At 36.9% G+C, this 18,476-nt stretch overlaps 1 protein-coding gene across 4 annotated transcripts in view; it reads left to right on the top strand.

The window, feature by feature from the left end:
• The window catches only part of UBR5 (ubiquitin protein ligase E3 component n-recognin 5), a 153,875-nt gene that overhangs the window by 126,555 nt on the left and 8,844 nt on the right, over positions 1–18,476 (top strand). For 2 of the 4 annotated variants that reach the window (XM_024250780.3, XM_024250778.3), the window contains exons 43-56: positions 300–472; positions 569–682; positions 2,317–2,537; positions 3,673–3,793; positions 3,883–3,981; positions 6,708–6,951; positions 8,243–8,354; positions 9,296–9,440; positions 10,363–10,493; positions 12,490–12,550; positions 14,230–14,405; positions 14,950–15,034; positions 17,456–17,611; positions 18,262–18,375. In XM_024250780.3, the coding sequence (XP_024106548.1) occupies positions 300–472; positions 569–682; positions 2,317–2,537; positions 3,673–3,793; positions 3,883–3,981; positions 6,708–6,951; positions 8,243–8,354; positions 9,296–9,440; positions 10,363–10,493; positions 12,490–12,550; positions 14,230–14,405; positions 14,950–15,034; positions 17,456–17,611; positions 18,262–18,375 (1,952 nt within the window). Of the gene's footprint in view, positions 1–299; positions 473–568; positions 683–2,316; positions 2,538–3,672; positions 3,794–3,882; positions 3,982–6,707; positions 6,952–8,242; positions 8,355–9,295; positions 9,441–10,362; positions 10,494–12,489; positions 12,551–14,226; positions 14,406–14,949; positions 15,035–17,455; positions 17,612–18,261; positions 18,376–18,476 lie in introns of all 4 variants that reach the window. The other 2 variants (XM_024250779.3, XM_024250777.3) reach the window with 1 other exon arrangement.

Here is an 18,476-nt window from a genome sequence, read left to right as displayed (position 1 = left end):
AATGCAAAATGGCACAATATTGTTAAATGCTGATTTTTATTTTGCATTTTTTATTGTAACATACACATAACGTAAAATTTGCACATAACATAAAACTTACATTGTAACCATATTAAACTGTTATATTTACTTTAAAAAATACCAAAATTTTGGACCATGAACTTGTTTTTGTGTGGCATTAAAATTTTATAAAAGAGGTAGTAGGAATTTTGGATTGAGCAGATTAAAGGTCTGTTACCCTAATCCAGTAATTAAGTAATTTTCCTAAAAAACAAAACATTTTATCTTTTTATGTTTAGGTGCTACTTTGAATGATAAGGATGATGACTCTCTTCCTGCAGAAACTGGCCAAAACCATCCATTTTTCCGACGTTCAGACTCCATGACATTCCTTGGGTGTATACCCCCAAATCCATTTGAAGTGCCTCTGGCTGAAGCCATCCCCTTGGCTGATCAGCCACATCTGTTGCAGGTGAATTAAACAAGTTAGACTTAAGGTTTCTTTCTAATTGAGTTGATTTTCTTTAAAGCATTCAATGTAACTAGAATTTTTCTGTTAAAATTCCAGCCAAATGCTAGAAAGGAGGATCTTTTTGGCCGTCCAAGTCAGGGTCTTTATTCTTCATCTGCCAGTAGTGGGAAATGTTTAATGGAGGTTACAGTGGATAGAAACTGTCTAGAGGTAAGACAGTAAAAGTTTTTTGCAATATAACATTTATTAAGGACAACTTGTTCCAGCATATAGATTTTTAGAAATGCATTAATTCAGAATATTATATTTTCTGAAATGAAGTGTCAGAAATTCCTGCCTTGTGGTATAATGTAGGAAGAATTCCAACACTGTCATTAACTTGCTGTCAGATCACTTCATCCATAAAATACCAGCCTCCTTATGTGCTTTGTCTGTTTCACAGAGCTGACTGCTGTATGTGGCTGAAAATTTGAATTTTTCATGTATAATAAAAATATATAGATGAGCATGTGTAATTTTGGCTACAACTTTTACTTGCTGAACTAATTTTAATCAAGACTGTAGATAAATAAGATAGCATTAATAATGATACCTAATATTTGTTGACTAATTCTGTTTCCTGAGCATTGGTCTCCATCTTTATAACTGTGTTTGTTAGAATGCATTATCACCCTGATTTTTTGGGTAAGAATTGAGTCTTGAAGAGAGTAAGTAAATTTCATGTGGGAATGTCTATGTCACACAACTAGTTAAGTGGTAGATCTAGTTTTCAGATATAGATCCGATTTGGGAGCCTAAAATTATACTCTTCTGTTTGTCCACTGAAAAAGTAGTAAAACATTAAAAAGCAGGTTTAGAAGACATGTAGTTGAATAGCATATTTTTTATTATCTCAGTGATAAAAAGGAGAATGCAGTACTGAAAACATTAAAAATATATGAGACTTAAGTACCACCAGTATTATAAAGATTTCTTTAAAAGTTCTCTGAAGTTCCAAGGCAAGAAGTGAATTTATTTATTTATTTATTTAATTAATTTTATTTTCTGAGACAGAGTCTAGCTCTGTCACCCAGGCTGGAGTGCAGTGGCACAATCTCGGCTCACTGCAACCTCTTCCTCCTGGGTTCAAGCGATTCTCCTGCCTCAGTCTCCCAAGTAGCTGGGATTACAAGTGCCCGGCCCCACGCATGGGTAATTATTTTGTATTTTTAGTAGAGACAGGGTTTTGCTTTGTTGGCCAGGCTGGTTTCCAAGTCCTCACCTCAAGTGATCCAGCCACTTCAGCCTCCCAGAATGCTAGGATTACAGGCGTGAGCCACCGTGCTCAGGCCAAGAAGTGAATTTAAGGGGTGGGGGGGGAAAGGCTGGTTGTAGTGGCTTATGCCTGTAATCCCAGCGCTATGGGAGGCTGAGGTGGGTGGATCACTTAAGGTCAGGAGTTCAAGACCATACTGGCCAACATAGCCAAACCCCGTCTCTACTAAAATTACAAAAAATTAGCTGGACGTGGTGGCAGGCACCTGTAATCCCAGCTACTCTGGAGGCTGAGGCAGGAGAATCACTTGAACCCAGGAGATGGAGGTTGCAGTGAGCCAAGACCACGCCACTACACTCCAGCCTGGGCAACAGAGCAAGACTCTGTCTAAAAAAAAAGTAGTTATCTGAGGTTGGTTTGGTAAATGCATTGGAATTGGTGGTCAGCCAGGGCCATCAGACAAAAGGACCATTGAAGCTCCAGAAAGGGAAAAAAACTTGCATATGATTCCTATATTACTAAGTTGAGGACAAAATCTAATTAGTTTTTTTTCCTTTCATTTGTAACTTTTAAATGTAAATATTCATAGGTTCTTCCAACAAAAATGTCTTATGCTGCCAATCTGAAAAATGTAATGAACATGCAAAACCGGCAAAAAAAAGAAGGGGAAGAACAGCCCGTGCTGCCAGAAGAAGCTGAGAGTTCAAAACCAGGGCCATCTGCTCATGATCTTGCTGCACAATTAAAAAGTAGCTTACTAGCAGAAATAGGACTTACTGAAAGTGAAGGGCCACCTCTCACATCTTTCAGGTATTTGCTAAGACCCTTTGTTTTTATTGTTCAGTACAGCGTTAAAAATACATATCCATGTCTAGTTACTATTTATAGACTTGCTATTAGCTCAGCTAAGGGGAAACTGAAAAACTAGAAAGAGTAGAACTTTCTAGATTTGTGATTCACACTTATCTGTGCTCCTTTTCCAAGTTTGTAATTCTCTTACAAGAGGTAGGTTCTTTGTTTATCTAATAAAAATTTGTTAGTATATACTGTGGCTCAGTATGATTTGTTGACTCTTTTTTGGTTACATGGCATAATAATTTTTTTGCTTAGATTGGAGTTAAAAAGCTAGTTTGAAAATAAGATACACTGTATATACATTGTCTAATAACCATGTAAGACGGGAGAATTGTGGACTTGGGTGGCCCAAGCTTCCTAGAAGCAATATGGATTGAATTGAGATGGTTAGAATGTGCAGAAACAGACTGGAGAGAATTAGAGGTAGGGAGGCCAGCTAAAAAGCTGTTTGTTATTATTAATAATTTCAGTTAGTTGGGGGAAGGATGCTGAGGCAGAATGTTGACTTTAGAAAGGACATCATGGAAAGGAAGAGAAACTTAAGATGGACTTGATCACTTTGAAGGAAGAGGAGGAAGAAAAATTAAAATCTGCTCTAAGTCAGGGCATTAGGGAAAGAGATGGTACTACTGAAAAGAAATCAGGAGAACTGTCATTGTGGTGAAGAAGCCATATTAAGTTTTAACCATGCTGAGTTTGAATCGAGCATCGTTGATGTGGACATATTTATTTAACAAATGGAAATTCTGGTTCATGGTGAAAGTTTGAACTAGAGGTGGATCTGGGAGTCACCTAAATGGAGATGGACATTGGACTTGAAGGAGAGGAGGTAAAATGAAAGACGAAGACAAGACATAGCCCAGGGATTTATCTGTATGTAGAATATAGAAGGAATAAGGGAGGAAAAATAAGTTCTGTCGGGAACAAGTAGCTATGGAAAAGTTCTCTGTTAGGACACAGTTTGAAGAAGTTAAGACCTCAGAATATTTTTTAAAAAAAGTAAGTTACTACCATTGAACAAAAACCAATCAGCCTTTGAAATTGGCTAAATTATTTCCTCCCCCCACCCCTTCCCTTAAACTTCTTACAGGCCACAGTGTAGCTTTATGGGAATGGTTATTTCCCATGATATGCTGCTAGGACGTTGGCGCCTTTCTTTAGAACTGTTCGGCAGGGTATTCATGGAAGATGTTGGAGCAGAACCTGGATCAGTATGTATTTTGTGCACTTTAAATTCTATTCTGCCTGATAAGCATGTATTTCAGGGAATAATCTGTCATGCATTTTTTTTTTTTTTAAGATCCTAACTGAATTGGGTGGTTTTGAGGTAAAAGAATCAAAATTCCGTAGAGAAATGGAAAAACTGAGAAACCAGCAGTCAAGAGATTTATCACTAGAGGTAAAGGTATTTAGATTTTCTTATACTGTACCTGTAGTATGCTATTTATATAAATTTTAAAACATGCAAAATAACTATAGCTTTGCTTAGGGATATGTACTTATAATTAAAAATTTAAAGAAAATAAAAAGAAATGTTAACTACCAAATTTATTTTTTCTTTTTGGTGTGTGTGTGTGTGTGTGTGTGTGGTTTCTTTTTATTTTTTTCTTATTGTAACCACCAAATTTAGAATAGTGGTTTTCTCTGGCAGTTTGGTTCCCTAGCATCCTCTATGAATTTTTTTGTTTTAGTTTTTAAGTATCATTATGCAGGCATTGATTTAAACATTTTTTGATGTATTTCATTCCATTGAGATTATTATTCATATTGATGCTCAGATTGTGTCTTGAGTCAATTTTGATCCCTGAGTCCTTTTGACATGGCCCCAATAATTTTTGATAAACTTTCTTACTTTCTGGTATGTTTCATCTTGGGCATTTCCTGTCACAGACCTTAAATCAGCCATTTCTTAAAGTAGCCTTGATTCCTTTTAGTAGGAAATTGTGTTATGAGATTACAGTCTGTGCTCTAAGGTTGCATATTGCTACTGGGTTGATCGTGGTTTCTAGGCCTTTTTAATTGATAACAGTTTGGCAATGCATTTTATTTTGTTCTTTTTAAAAAATCAAATAATGAATTAATACTGATACTCCCAATTCAAATTCAAGATTTAGGACCACAGGGTTGTTTTTGTCATGTTTGCTTCTTAGATTTCTTTTTTTTTTTTTGAGACGGAGTCTTGCTTTGTCGCCCTGGCCAGAGCATAGTGGCATGATCTTGGCTCACTGCAACCTCCACCTCCCGGGTTCAGGCGACTCTCCTGCTTCAGCCTCCCGAGTAGCTGGGATCACAGGTGCTGCCACCATGCCTGGCTAATTTTTGTATTTTTAATAGAGACAGGGTTTCACCATGTTGGCCAGGCTGGTCTCAAACTCCTGACCTCAAGTGACCCACCTGCCTTGGCCTCCCAAAGTGCTGGGATTACAAGTGTGAGCCACCACACCTGGCCTTGCTTGTTAGATCTTAAGTCTTTGTCTCCTTTCTTTCAAAGTGAATAGCCAGCTTCCCAACAACATTAATCAAATTACTCATTTGTTTTAATGCCACAACATACACAGTAGCAGTCTTAGAATTACATCACTGGAATCTGAGGTGGAAGGATGGCTTGAGTCCAGGAATTCGAGGACAGCCTGGGCAACATAGTGTGAGAGACTCTGTCTCTTACAAAGAACTATAACATCAGCGCTACCACTAACAAAATGATTATTCAAAATAATTGAAGATTTATTTGTGGATGTTTGTCCTTAGGTCATATGCAGTTAGAGATACACAGTTAAATTAGGTTTGTTTTAAAGTCACTTGAAGTAATTCTTTGTAGGTTTTGCTACCACCTCTATATAATTAGGGCCTTTTGTTTCATTTTGCTTTCAGATTTTAGGGATTCCTTTTTCCTCTTTTGGTTTTATTTTGTAATCAATGTAAAATATCTACAGTGTGGCAGAGTGAACTCTACAAAAGAATGGATGTAAGTCCATTCTTGTCTCTTTTACCATTTTTTCAAGTTTATTTCCTTCCCTCCCTTTTAAAACATATAAGCATATGTATGTGTTAATTACATACCTCCTCCCACCTCCCCAAACATACATACATTTTATTCCATCTTACTTTTCTCACTTAATAGTATATCCCAGAGAAAATATGAGATGTTCTGCCTTCCTTTTATAGCTGCTTAATGTACTGCACTTTAATGGTTGTTATCGCAGTTTTTGCAGCTAATCCCTTACAGACTAGGTATTTGGGCTTGTTTCCAGTCTTTTGCTATTAAAGATAGTGTGATGAATGGCCTGGTGTTTTTTTTGCTAGTGTGTCCCTGAGATAGATACTTAGACATGGAATTGCTGGGTCAAAGAGCATGTGCATATAATTTTGCTAGACATTGACAAATACTTCTGCATAACAGTTGCATAATTTTGCATTTTCACCATCAATGTGAGAATGCCTGATTCCTCAGTCTTACCAGCAGTTGTTAAATTTCTAGATTTTTGCTAATCTAATAGGTAAGAAATAGCACCTCAGTATAGTTTTAATTTGAATTTATCTTATTTTGGGCAAAGTTAAACATTATTTCATATATTTAGGATAGTTATATTTAACTCAGTTGATATGCCCATTTTTTTTCTAAGTTGGCTTTCTCTCAGATTTCAGAGGCTTTTTATGTAGCTGTAGGTGATAGACACACTCATTAATGAATACATATCTTTGTGAGAAAAGGTGCAAACAATTTTTCCAGTTTGGTTAATTCCCCTCCAGCCTCCCACCCACTTAGCTTGTCATCAAGGAATTCATCTGTTTTTTCTCTGGTATTTTCTTTTTAACATCTCTGATCATTTGGTATTCTGGTGTATCCCCAAATTGAACAAGATTATTGTTTTCCAATAGACCTTTGAAGGAAAGTGTTAGAATTGAATTAAATTCTATTGTCCTGATTTAATTTGCAAGACATTCTTGTGTGCTTTAAAGTATTGTATTTTGCAATGGATAAGCTTCTGAGAACTCCAATTACTTTGCAGTTTTTTAAACTCAAGGAAAGGCTAAAACTAGATTTTCAGATTGTACATAGAAAAATTCAAGCTACTTTCCAACGTTGAATTTACTACTTTTCGACTTCTTGTTATGTTTTAATAGGTTGATCGGGATCGAGATCTTCTCATTCAGCAGACTATGAGGCAGCTTAACAATCACTTTGGTCGAAGATGTGCTACTACACCAATGGCTGTACACAGAGTAAAAGTCACATTTAAGGATGAGCCAGGAGAGGGCAGTGGTGTAGCACGAAGTTTTTATACAGCCATTGCACAAGCATTTTTGTCAAATGAAAAATTGCCAAATCTAGAGTGTATCCAAAATGCCAACAAAGGCACCCACACAAGTAAGTACTCTGCAAATAACAAACATCATAAAAATTCTTTCCTTGTTGCTCAAACCAACAGTGGTAATCATGGTTTATATATGTGTGAGTGCATAAATTTGCATTTTTACATAATTTTATTCTAGATTGATTTAATCTTGTTTAAACTATTCTAATTGACAACAATTTGCTATTTTACGGACACATTTATTTTGATAAATGTTTGTGATTGTACTAGTTTTTCATCTCAATTGTTATATGTTGCAGGTGGGTAAGAGGTTGTAAAATACATAGTGATATAAAAATTCACCGAGCAAATTGCAGCATTTCCTCCACTTCAGTATTTAACCCACAGGGATATTTGAGAAGAAAATGCTATTCTAAGAGCAGTGCTGTTCACATTACGATTTCCAAACTTGCTCCTGGTCCCCAGTGAGATAAGGACTTTGCAACCAAATGCAAATGAACTGTGTCACTAAGCTCACTGTTTAGCAAGACTTAAAAAAAAAAATCCTGGTGCAAGCTTATTACCTCACTGAGGATCAGCACTTTGGGTTTAGGACTCTTAGCTAAGTTTTAAGATTACAAGGATCAAATTTTAAAATTTGTGAAAATTACAAAAGCCTTAGATTCACATCAAGTAGGAGCAGAAGATTATCAGACTTGTAGATGGATGGAGACTGACTGAGCTGTAGAAAGGATTGAGGGTGAAAAAATGAGTGAGAGTTCCTCAGCTTTTCATCAGTTTCACCATTTCACTTTCTATAATGTTATAATGAAAAGAAATTAGGAGATGTGAATGAGGAAACTCGAGGAAACTGGGAAATCTTAACATTTCAAAACTATCTTTTTTGTACACTTATAGGAAACCATACTCTGGCTTGGGCTTAGGAATTTAAAAATAGTAATAGGTAATATTCTGGTGGCCTTTAATGCTTTCATGCCAAAAACTAAGAACAGAGGATATTTAAATGAGTCTAGTCATGTAAGAAATTTCAGCATTATTTATAGTGACACTATCATAACCTTACTTGCTATATATTATTTCACAGCTTTGACATGACAAGGGAGAAAATTGATTAACAAATATTGAGTGAACATCTATTTCGTGCCGGGTATATTCTACACAATCACCTCTAACCCTGGAAACCCATAGGGAGACAAAGGCGTTAACAACACAGATGCTAGGGAAGGATAATCTTTAGCTGTCGTGTTTTCTTACGTTTGTCTCATTTCTTTGCATTGACTTTGAAATTTAACGTAGTTGAATTTGCATTCGTCTAAATACAGTATATTTCTTATTTTCTTCTAGGTTTAATGCAGAGATTAAGGAACCGAGGAGAGAGAGATCGGGAAAGGGAGAGAGAAAGGGAAATGAGGAGGAGTAGTGGTTTGCGAGCAGGTTCTCGGAGGGACCGGGATAGGTAAATTTTGTATCTTTGATTCAATACCACCTTTTTGGATGAATTAGAGATAGGCCTGTAAATGAAAGAATCTTAATTATGGATTATTTTTTAGAAAAGTAAAGTTTTAATTTTGAACATATGTATAGTAACTAAGAATAGTCTGTTAATAAAATACAATAACTAAGAATAGTCTATTAACTAATAAAGTTCTGCTTTAAAAACCCAGAGGCAGTTGAAATTCTCTTTTATCTGACTCAAGTTCCTGTTTGAATTTTTTTACCCATATCATTCTCTCCTAAGTTTATCTTAAAAAGTCTTAATTTTTCAGGCCACGTGCGGTGGCTCATGCCTGTAATCCCAGCACTTTGGGAGGCCGAGATGGGTGGATTATCTGAGGTCAGGAGTTCAAGACCAGCCTGACCAACATGGTGAAACCCTGTCTGTCCTAAAAACACAAAATTAGCCAGGTGTGGTGGCGCATGCCGGTAATCCCAGCTACTTGGGAGGCTGAGGCAGGAGAATCCTTTGAGCCGGAAGGCAGAGGTTGCAGTGAGCTGAGATCGTGCTATTGCATAGCATTCCAGCCTGGGAAACGAGCAAAACTCTGTCTGGCAAAAAAAAAATTAATTTTGGCAGATTGTGCTATGTAGAATCTTTGAAGTTTTCTCGTTAGGATGGATTGCATTTTACTTTTGACTAAAATTTCCAGAATTGTGTGTGGACTTTTGATATCTGGTATGTTAAGGTCCTACTCCCTTACAATAAAATTTTTAAATTAAGTAAAAAAATCTAGATAATCTTTATTTCCTAACCATCATCTGTTTTGGCACTCTACCACCTTGGTACCATAACTGAACAACCTATGTGTTCTGGTTTTCTAACTTTTTTACTAGTTGTGCTAATATTTTTACTTGTTAGTCAAAGGAAATGAAGTCATAATCGTTTTCCTTCTCTTACAGAGACTTTAGAAGACAGCTTTCCATCGACACTAGGCCCTTTAGACCAGCCTCTGAAGGAAATCCTAGCGACGATCCTGATCCTCTGCCAGCACATCGGCAGGCACTTGGAGAGAGGCTTTATCCTCGTGTACAAGCAATGCAACCAGTGTGTACTGTGTACTTAGTTACCCCTTAACTGGCTGTGTTATTTTTTTGCTTTTGAATTAAAGATGGTGTTTAAAAAAAATTGTCAGCTACTGGCAAAACCACATGATTGTGAGGACTCTTTTTAGCTCTGTAGTAAGAAGGAAGCTCAGGAGGGAATAAGGCAGTGTTTACTGAAGGGTAACTGTATAGCTTGAATTTATTTTTTCCTCCACCCACCTTATGTTGGGACACTGTCTCCATTCTACCTTCCTTGCATGCTAAATAATTTGCTGTGCATTATATTTATTGTATCTTCATTTGAACAAATTATTACTACTTTTGGAGCAGATTTATCTGTTAGCAAGCTGTAGTTGGAACACAATGCTGATTAGTATTGCAGGAAGAATTTTATTTTGAATGTTCTATCAAGAGTTTTTCTTTATATGATATGAAACACACAAATTCGTTATGTTTTTTGTCTTTATGCATAACTGTATGTACACATTTTATAGTGAAAGAATAACAGAAAACTATTATTTCTTCCAGCAAGTCCTCAGCCTTAAACATAGGTATCTTTTTCTCTACCCTACCCCCTTCTTTTTTTCTACCCTAAATAAAAGATATTTCTGGCTCTCTGATGAAGAAAAAAAATATGGAAATTGAGTATATGTATGTTTAACTCAGAGATATAAAAAAACCTAAAAAGAAAACTTGTCATACAAATATTATAAGTAGCTTTAACAAGATGTAGTAGTGCATGGACTGTTTATTCCCTGCCAAGTTTCTCTATAATTGATCTTCCAGTTTCATAAAAGACCTTACTGGTTCTGAAATTTTGTATTTGTTACCCAAGTTTCTTATTATTTTTTAAATAAAAGATTGTAGATGTAATTAGACAGGTTTTAGAGAGTAGTCAAGTAACATTTGTTCATCATTTACAGGCATTTGCAAGTAAAATCACTGGCATGTTGTTGGAATTATCCCCAGCTCAGCTGCTTCTCCTTCTAGCAAGTGAAGATTCTCTGAGAGCAAGAGTGGATGAGGCCATGGAACTGATTATTGCACATGGACGGTAATGTGTACAATTGGGAAGGCATTTCAGTTTAAACATCAGCTACTTATTTTCAGTATGTGGGTGCCATCATATCTTAAAATTTATGTCATAAAGTATAAGACTTTAAATGCATTTTTATTTATTTTTTAAATGTATTTTTAAATGATAGCTTAAATTCCATGAATGAGACAGCTTAGTTTCTTCTCATGTATTAGAAAGGTAGGGTTTTAATAGTTACCTAGGTTATTTGGAAATTACTTGAAAGAAAGTACATCTCAAATTCACTTACCAGAATACCCTCCTGGCAGAGGTCATATTATACACTGTGTTCTTGCCATAACCATGAAATTTCTTTTAGGCTTCTTGATTTGTCTTAAAAATTCATGCAAGTTTTTGGTTTCTATTCTGTAAAGTATGAATTTAATATAAAATCTAAAAAATATCTAACAGATTACATATCCCTTTTTCCAAGATGACAAGTAAAAGTGACTTAGGAAGATAAGGCCGGGCGCGGTGGCTCTCGCCTGTAATCCCAGCACTTTGGGAGGCTGAGGTGGGCAGATTACCTGAGGTCAGGAGTTCAAGACCAGCCTGGCCAACATGGCAAAACCCTATCTCTACTAAAAAAAAGTTAAAGATGGCTGGGCACCGTGGCTCATGCCTGTGATCCCAGCCCTTTGGGAGCCCAAAGCGGGTGGATCACTAGGTCAGGAATTCGAGACCAGCCTGACCAACATGATGAAACCCCGTCTCTACGAAAAATAGAAAAATTAGCCAGGCACGATGGTGGGTGCCTGTAATCCCAGCTACTCGGGAGGATGAGGCAAGAGAATAGCTTGAACCCAGGAGAGTGGAGCTTGCAGTGAGCCAAGACCATGCCATTGCACTCCAGCCTGGGCGACAGAGCAAGACTCCGTCTCAAAAAATAAATAAGTAAATAAATAAATAAATAAGCTGGGTGTGGTGGTGAGCACCTGTAATCCCAGCTACTCGGGAGGCTGAGGCAGGGAGAATTGCTTAAAACCGGGAGACAGAGGTTGCAGTGAGCTGAGGTTGCGCCACTGCACTCCAGCCTGTGATAGAGCAAGACTCTGTCTCAAAAAAAAAAAAGGGAAGATAGGTCACATTTATGCTGTAGTTTCTATCCTGGGGCTAATCTGATATCCAGTTTGAAGCTTTGAAGTGTTTATTATTTTAGATGAAAATTTGTATTTTTTCTTCCTAATCATGACTTTGAGTTAGGAATTTAGATTAGATACACTCCTACAGATGTATAAGCTGGTAGGCTGGGCACTAGCCCAGTAGTGGCTAAACAGCCACTTCCAGAGCCTTTTAATGGTCCAAGCCAAAGACTATTGAGAGAACTGTATTTTCTTTGCTGATGCTCTTACTTTTCTTCTCTGGATTTTATGTACTGTTCGTTTATTCCTCTGCCCTGTCTCTGGAGCTACAGCACACTGGTATAGCTTAGTCCATTATAGAAAAATCAAGAACAATGTACATTTTTGGTGAAAAGATTTTTGTGAATATATGTTAAGAGTTGCGTATTTAGTCATGTTTTCTGTTGAATGCAACCAATATACAATATTGGCGGCTTTCACTTGGCTTTCTGGAGTAAACAGTGAATTTATTGGTGTTCTAGAATCATTAAATTCACTAGAGAATTTGCTAGTGAATTTGGATTGCTTTCTGAACATTCTTCTGTTCTTCTGTAGTGCTCCCTCTGAGCATTGTAGAAGTGTTCCAGCACCCCTATGAAGACCACATTCATTTTGTCAGGGAGCCTTTAGTCCATTATCTTGAATCATACGTGAAGGATCTAGTGATACACTTTTTTAAAGATTTGTATTACCAACTTCTCTGCTCATGCTGCATTAGTACTAGCAGGTGCATTGGATATTTATTGACTCCAAAACTTGAATGTATTTTGTAAGTAAGTCCTTTTAAATTTAAATTATATGCTAAATTTTAGAAGTCTCCATTATCTGGAATGTGAAAGGCTTTTTGTTTTTAGGGAAAATGGAGCTGATAGTATCCTGGATCTTGGATTAGTAGACTCCTCAGAAAAGGTACAGGTAAGGAACATTTTATTCATGTGCTGATAATCACAGAACTTAAGTTACAAGGAAATTTAAATAAAGAGTATGAAAGCAGGATTTCTGAAGAAACTGTCTTTATAAATAAAATGAATGTTTACAGTAGAGAGACAGAAGCAAAGATAAATATATCAGTATTATGCATAGAGTCAAATAATAAGGTTAGCTTAATTAGGGCTCAGTGTAATCCCACCCATTGGATGGCGTCCATTTGAGCACAGCTTGAATTAAGCTTTACTTGGAATAAGTAACAAATTGAAGAGCAGAGAGGGAAAGATGTATAGAATCCTAGGACTAATTTGCCAGGCACGGTGGCTGACACCTGTAATCCCAGCCCTTTGGGAGGCCGAGGCAGGCGGATCATGAGGTCAGGAGTTCTAGGACTCCTGGGACTCATTCTTCAAAGAAGTAGCTGGTGCCAACATTGCAAAAACAAGTGACATATCATGCTATAGCATAAGGGAGGCTTTTTAGTTGGCATGGAAACAATTGCACATAGAAGGTGAGACTTCCAATTTGAACCTAAGTAGGTTGATTGCCTACTAAATTCATGTTAATTTACTAAGACTCAGAGTTTTCACAACTAATTCACAATGCCCAGGATACACTCTAAAATTACTGAGCCTACAAAGAACCAGGAAAGACTGGATCCACCTCTCAGGAGAAGAACCAATAGATGGCAACCACGAGATGACCCACTTGTTGGAATTATCAAAGTCTATCCCATGTTCTGCAAGATAATGGTGAACACTGGTGAATGGAAAGATAGAGGTTCTCAGCAGACACACAGGAACTTCAAAAGAGAACAAAGGGAAATTTTTAGAATTAAAAGTGCAATATCTGAAAGAAAAAAATTCACAGGGTGGGTCAATAGCTGAATGAAGGTGTTGGAGGAAAGTGTCAGTCAGCTTGAAGATAGATGGAAATTACCCTTTCTGAAGAACAGATAGAGAAAATATTTTAAAACAAAAGGAAAGTTTCAGGGAGACCTGTGGGACAACTTCAAAAGATCTAACATATATGTCACTGAAATACTCAGGGGAAGAGAAGAAATTGCTATAGAAAAAAATATTTGAAGAAATAAATCATGGCTGGGCACTTCCTAAATATGGTAAAACACATAGATTTCCAGATTCAAGAGTCAGTGAACTCAACAGAATAAACTGAAAGAAAACTATGTCCAGATACATTATAATCAAACTTCTGTAAAATAAAGAAATGTTGTTGAAAGCAGCCAAAGAATGGTTCTTTACCTATAGGGAAACAGTGATTTGAAAGAGTGGATTTCTCACTATAAAGTATGGAAGCCAAAAGTCAAGAAACTCATCAAAGTGATGACAGAATTCTGTATCCAGTGAAAAGACTTTTCAGGCAATAAAGTGAAAGAAGCTTACCCGAGTTTCATTAAATGACTTTATTTTAACAATAAATACTTTAACAGAGATGTTAAAGACCTAATAATACACAAGCTTTGTGTGTCACATTCTGAAAGGGCAAATTAAAAGTTCATTTACCTTTAATATTGTTATACACATATATTTAAATATTTATGTTGCTCTTCCTACCTGACTTCATTTGAATGATTTGAGAGAACATTTCATATGTTTTGTTTTTTCAGTGAATCTTGGGGCTTACTGTCTGATATTCTCTGTTAGCAGGAAAACCGAAAGCGCCATGGCTCTAGTCGAAGTGTAGTAGATATGGATTTAGATGATACAGATGATGGTGATGACAATGCCCCTTTGTTTTACCAACCTGGGAAAAGAGGATTTTATACTCCAAGGCCTGGCAAGAACACAGAAGCAAGGTTGAATTGTTTCAGAAACATTGGCAGGTAAAAGAGCTTTAATCTTGGGTTTGAATTTTTTTAAACATTTCAATTTATGAGATTTTCTAAAATATATTTGTTTTAAAATGTATGTAGGCTGGGTGCGGTGGCTCACACCTGTAATCTCAGCACTTTGGGAGACTGAACTGGGAGGATCACTTGAGCCCAGGAGTTGGAGACCTTCCTGGGCAACATGGCGAAACTCTGTCTTTACTAAAAATAAAAAAATATTAGCGGGCATGGTGCTGCATGCCTGTAGTCCCAGCTACTTGGGAGGCTGGGGTAGGAGGATGACCTGACTGTGCCACTGCACTTCAGCCTGGGTGACAGAATGAGACCCTGTCTCAAAAACAAAACATTCTCAGGCTGGTGTTCCTGTTTTTTTGTTTGTTTGTTTGTTTGTTTTTTGAAAAAGTGTATGTGCTGTACTTTATGCTGCATAGAAAGGAGGCTGTAGAGAATTTCTCAAAATATTAATATGTATTATGTGTGGGGGGGATATATGTATTCTAGAATTATTTAAATCTTATTTCTCTGTCTTTGTTTTTAGGATTCTTGGACTATGTCTGTTACAGAATGAACTATGTCCTATCACATTGAATAGACATGTAATTAAAGTATTGCTTGGTAGAAAAGTAAGTGATTTTGATGAACCTAATTGTATTCACAATTGCAAAAATTTTCTTTTATAAAATAAATGCTAGCATACTGTTTATAGCATTCATTTACTATTAAATCTTAAAGCATTACAGCCATTATAAATAACTTTAAAACGTTTAATTATACAATTATGGTCAACAAAAATAAAATTAATAAATTAATGATGGAAAAAGACTATGGGGAGATGGCATAGCAGAGTAGATAAGACAAGTGGGGCTGGGGGTCTCACAGACCTACGTCCTGTTGCAAACAAATATGCTGACATTTCTGCCATGTTTCCCCATTTATAAATTGGTAAGAAACACAACATCATAAGTACCTGGCAAATAGTAAGTGATCAGTAAATTGTATCCACTATTATTAGTTGTACCAGGTGTTAGAGAAGGTAGTGGTATTGAAAAGAGCCTTCCAGGCCAGGCACAGTGGCTCATGCCTGACACCTGTAATCCCAACACTTTGGGAGGCCAAGGCAGAAGCATCTCTTGATCCCAGGAATTTGAGACCAGCCTGGACAACGTAAGAGACTCTGACTCTACCGAAAATTTAAAAAGTTAACTGCGTGTGGTGGCATGCACCTGTGGTCCCAGCTATACTTGGGAGACTGAGATAGGAGGATCTGCTTGAGCCCAGGAGTTTGAGGCTTCGGTGAGGCATGATTGCACCACCGCACTCCAGCCTGGGTGACAGAGCAAGACCCTATCTCAAAAAACAAACAAACACAAAAAAACAGAGCATTCTAACTTCAAAAATACATATAAGAGGTACATGGGGGTGGCCAAAGAATGTAAGAAGTACAACACAGCGTGCTCAATATTGATCTCTGAATGATGGAATTAGCTTATCTTTATGTGTTTTGATAGTTTGATAGCCTGCACCTCCCTTTATGATGGCAGGAGGAAAAGAAAAACCGTTTGCTTTAAAATTAATGTACAATGCTAATTATGCAGCTTTTGATTTAAAACAAAACTACCCACATTTCTAAAAATATTTTAGATAAATTACTTGACACAAAATAAATGGAATAGACTAAGTGCCCTGTTTTTTTTTTTTTGGTTTTTTTTTTTTGAGACAGTCTCACTTTGTCACCCAGGCTGGAGTGCAGTGGCACGATCTCAGCTTACTGCAACCTCCACCTCCCAGGTTTAAGTGATTCTCATGAGTTAGCCTTCCGAGTAGCTGGGATTGAGTAAGTTCTTATTGTCGTCAATAGGTTCTTGGAAACTGCAACTCTAATTGAAATGAAACCAGTTTTTTCTTCTCAACATTATAATGAAATGATGTTATTTGAGAACCTGCTGTTTGTCATTTCAAAGTTACAGCTAAGAACCTATCAATGGCTTTAATTAATTAATTTATTTTTTTTGAGATGGAGTCCTGCTCTGTTGCCCATGCTGGAATGCAGTGGTGTGATCTCAGCTCACTATAAACCTCCATCTCCCCGGTTCAAGCGATTCTCCTGTGTCAGCCTCCCAAGTAGCTGGGACTGCAGGCGCATGCAACCATGCCCGGCTAATTTTTGTATTTTTAGTAGAGATGGAGTTTCACCATATTGGCCAGGCTTTTCTCAAACTCCTGACCTCAAGTGATTCCCCCAGCTCGGCCTCCCAGAGTGCTGGGATTACAGGTGTGAGTCACCACGTCCAGCCAATGGCTTTGAGGATTTATGTTATAGTTTTTTCCAGAGGTACATGTCACACATCTAATAAATAAGTATGTTAAAGCTGTAGCCTCCTAATAATTCTCTTTAATCAGACCTGCTGATGAATAATTTTCTATTAGTACAAGAATATCATATTATGATTTTTTTCTTTTTAACTCTGACCCTATTAAATTCTTAAAGTGTTCCAGCTAAAATGTTCTTATTTAAAGAACTAGACTCAAAGCTTGGCAACATAAAATTGTTGATATATTGAGTCTTCAGCAGGGTTTAAGAAACAGCTAATCAAATAGACCCAAGTTTAACCCAATAAAGTGACCTTGGGGCAAGTTACTAAATTTCCTTGAGTGTCAGATTTATCATCTGAATTTAATAATCTATATTTTATGTTACTATCAAGAATAAGATGTGTATTAAGTTCAGAGCCAGCTGCTCCCCATAATTGGTGTTTAATAAGTAGTGCAAAGTTTTGCAGTTTTGGAACTTTAAAACTATTATGCTTTTGGCTTTATATTTTTTCAAAATATAAACCCTTCTTATACTTTGAAAAGCAAATATTGTCATAGCCAAAGATTTATTAAACTTATCTCTTTAAACAGTTATATACTCAGTGGGAAATTATTCTATATCAGTATATCTTCAAATTAGATAAAATTCTTTATCAGATTTTAATTTACTAATTAATTGAATGAAGATGCTGTTTCTTTCATAACTGAGTTTCATATGATTACTTTTTTAGGTCAATTGGCATGATTTTGCTTTTTTTGATCCTGTAATGTATGAGAGTTTGCGGCAACTAATCCTTGCGTCTCAGAGTTCAGATGCTGATGCTGTTTTCTCAGCAATGGATTTGGCATTTGCAATTGACCTATGTAAAGAAGAAGGTGGAGGACAGGTAAAGCAAATATACACTTTTCTGATTCTGGCAAGAGAATTTGGTTAAACTGCTGTGCTTGTCTTATGTATAGACAGTTTAGTTAGGGACTGAAACAGATGAACATGTGTGTACACCTAGGAGAGATGGCTATTGTAGGTGTTAAAGATGGATCAAGAGTTAGTGAGACAGACTGAGGTAGAAGGGCTTGTATTTTTTTTTTTTTTTGTGAGATGGAGTCTTGCTCTGTCGCCAGGCTGGAGTGTAGTGGCACAATCTCAGCTCACTGCAACCTCTGACTCCCTGGTTCAAGCAATTCTCCTGCCTCAGCCTCCCCAGTAGCTGGGATTACAGGTACGCACCACCACGCCCACCTAATTTTTGTATTTTTAGTAGAGATGGGGTTTCACCATGTTGGCCAGGATGGTCTCGATCTCCTGACCTCGTGATCCACCCACCTCGGCCTCCCAAAGTGTTGGAATTACAGGCGTGAGCCACTGCGCCTGGCGGCTTGTCCTTTTTTTGGCCTAAAATGTTTCCATCTCTTAGATTCTGGTCAAATAAATAATTGTGTTTATATTTAAAAATTTTAGGAACTAGTTTTATAAACAGTTAATGTTTTACTGCTTTGACAAAATTGCCTTTAAATAGCACTGGTAAATTTTTCACAGGTCGAACTCATTCCTAATGGTGTAAATATACCAGTCACTCCACAGAATGTATATGAGTATGTGCGGAAATATGCAGAACACAGAATGTTGGTAGTTGCAGAACAGCCCTTACATGTAAGTGTTTCTAGAAAGTGTTGCATGATCCAATGAGGCTATTTGTGTCTTAATGTGTGGTAAACTAGCTAAGTATATTCAGCTTGTTTATAAAAGGACAA

This window comes from Pongo abelii, chromosome 7 (genome assembly GCF_028885655.2).
Source record: "Pongo abelii isolate AG06213 chromosome 7, NHGRI_mPonAbe1-v2.0_pri, whole genome shotgun sequence".
Taxonomy (NCBI): Eukaryota; Metazoa; Chordata; class Mammalia; order Primates; family Hominidae; genus Pongo; species Pongo abelii.
The sequence above is the reverse complement of the archived record's forward strand: the minus strand, read 5'-3'. Positions and strand labels throughout refer to the sequence as shown.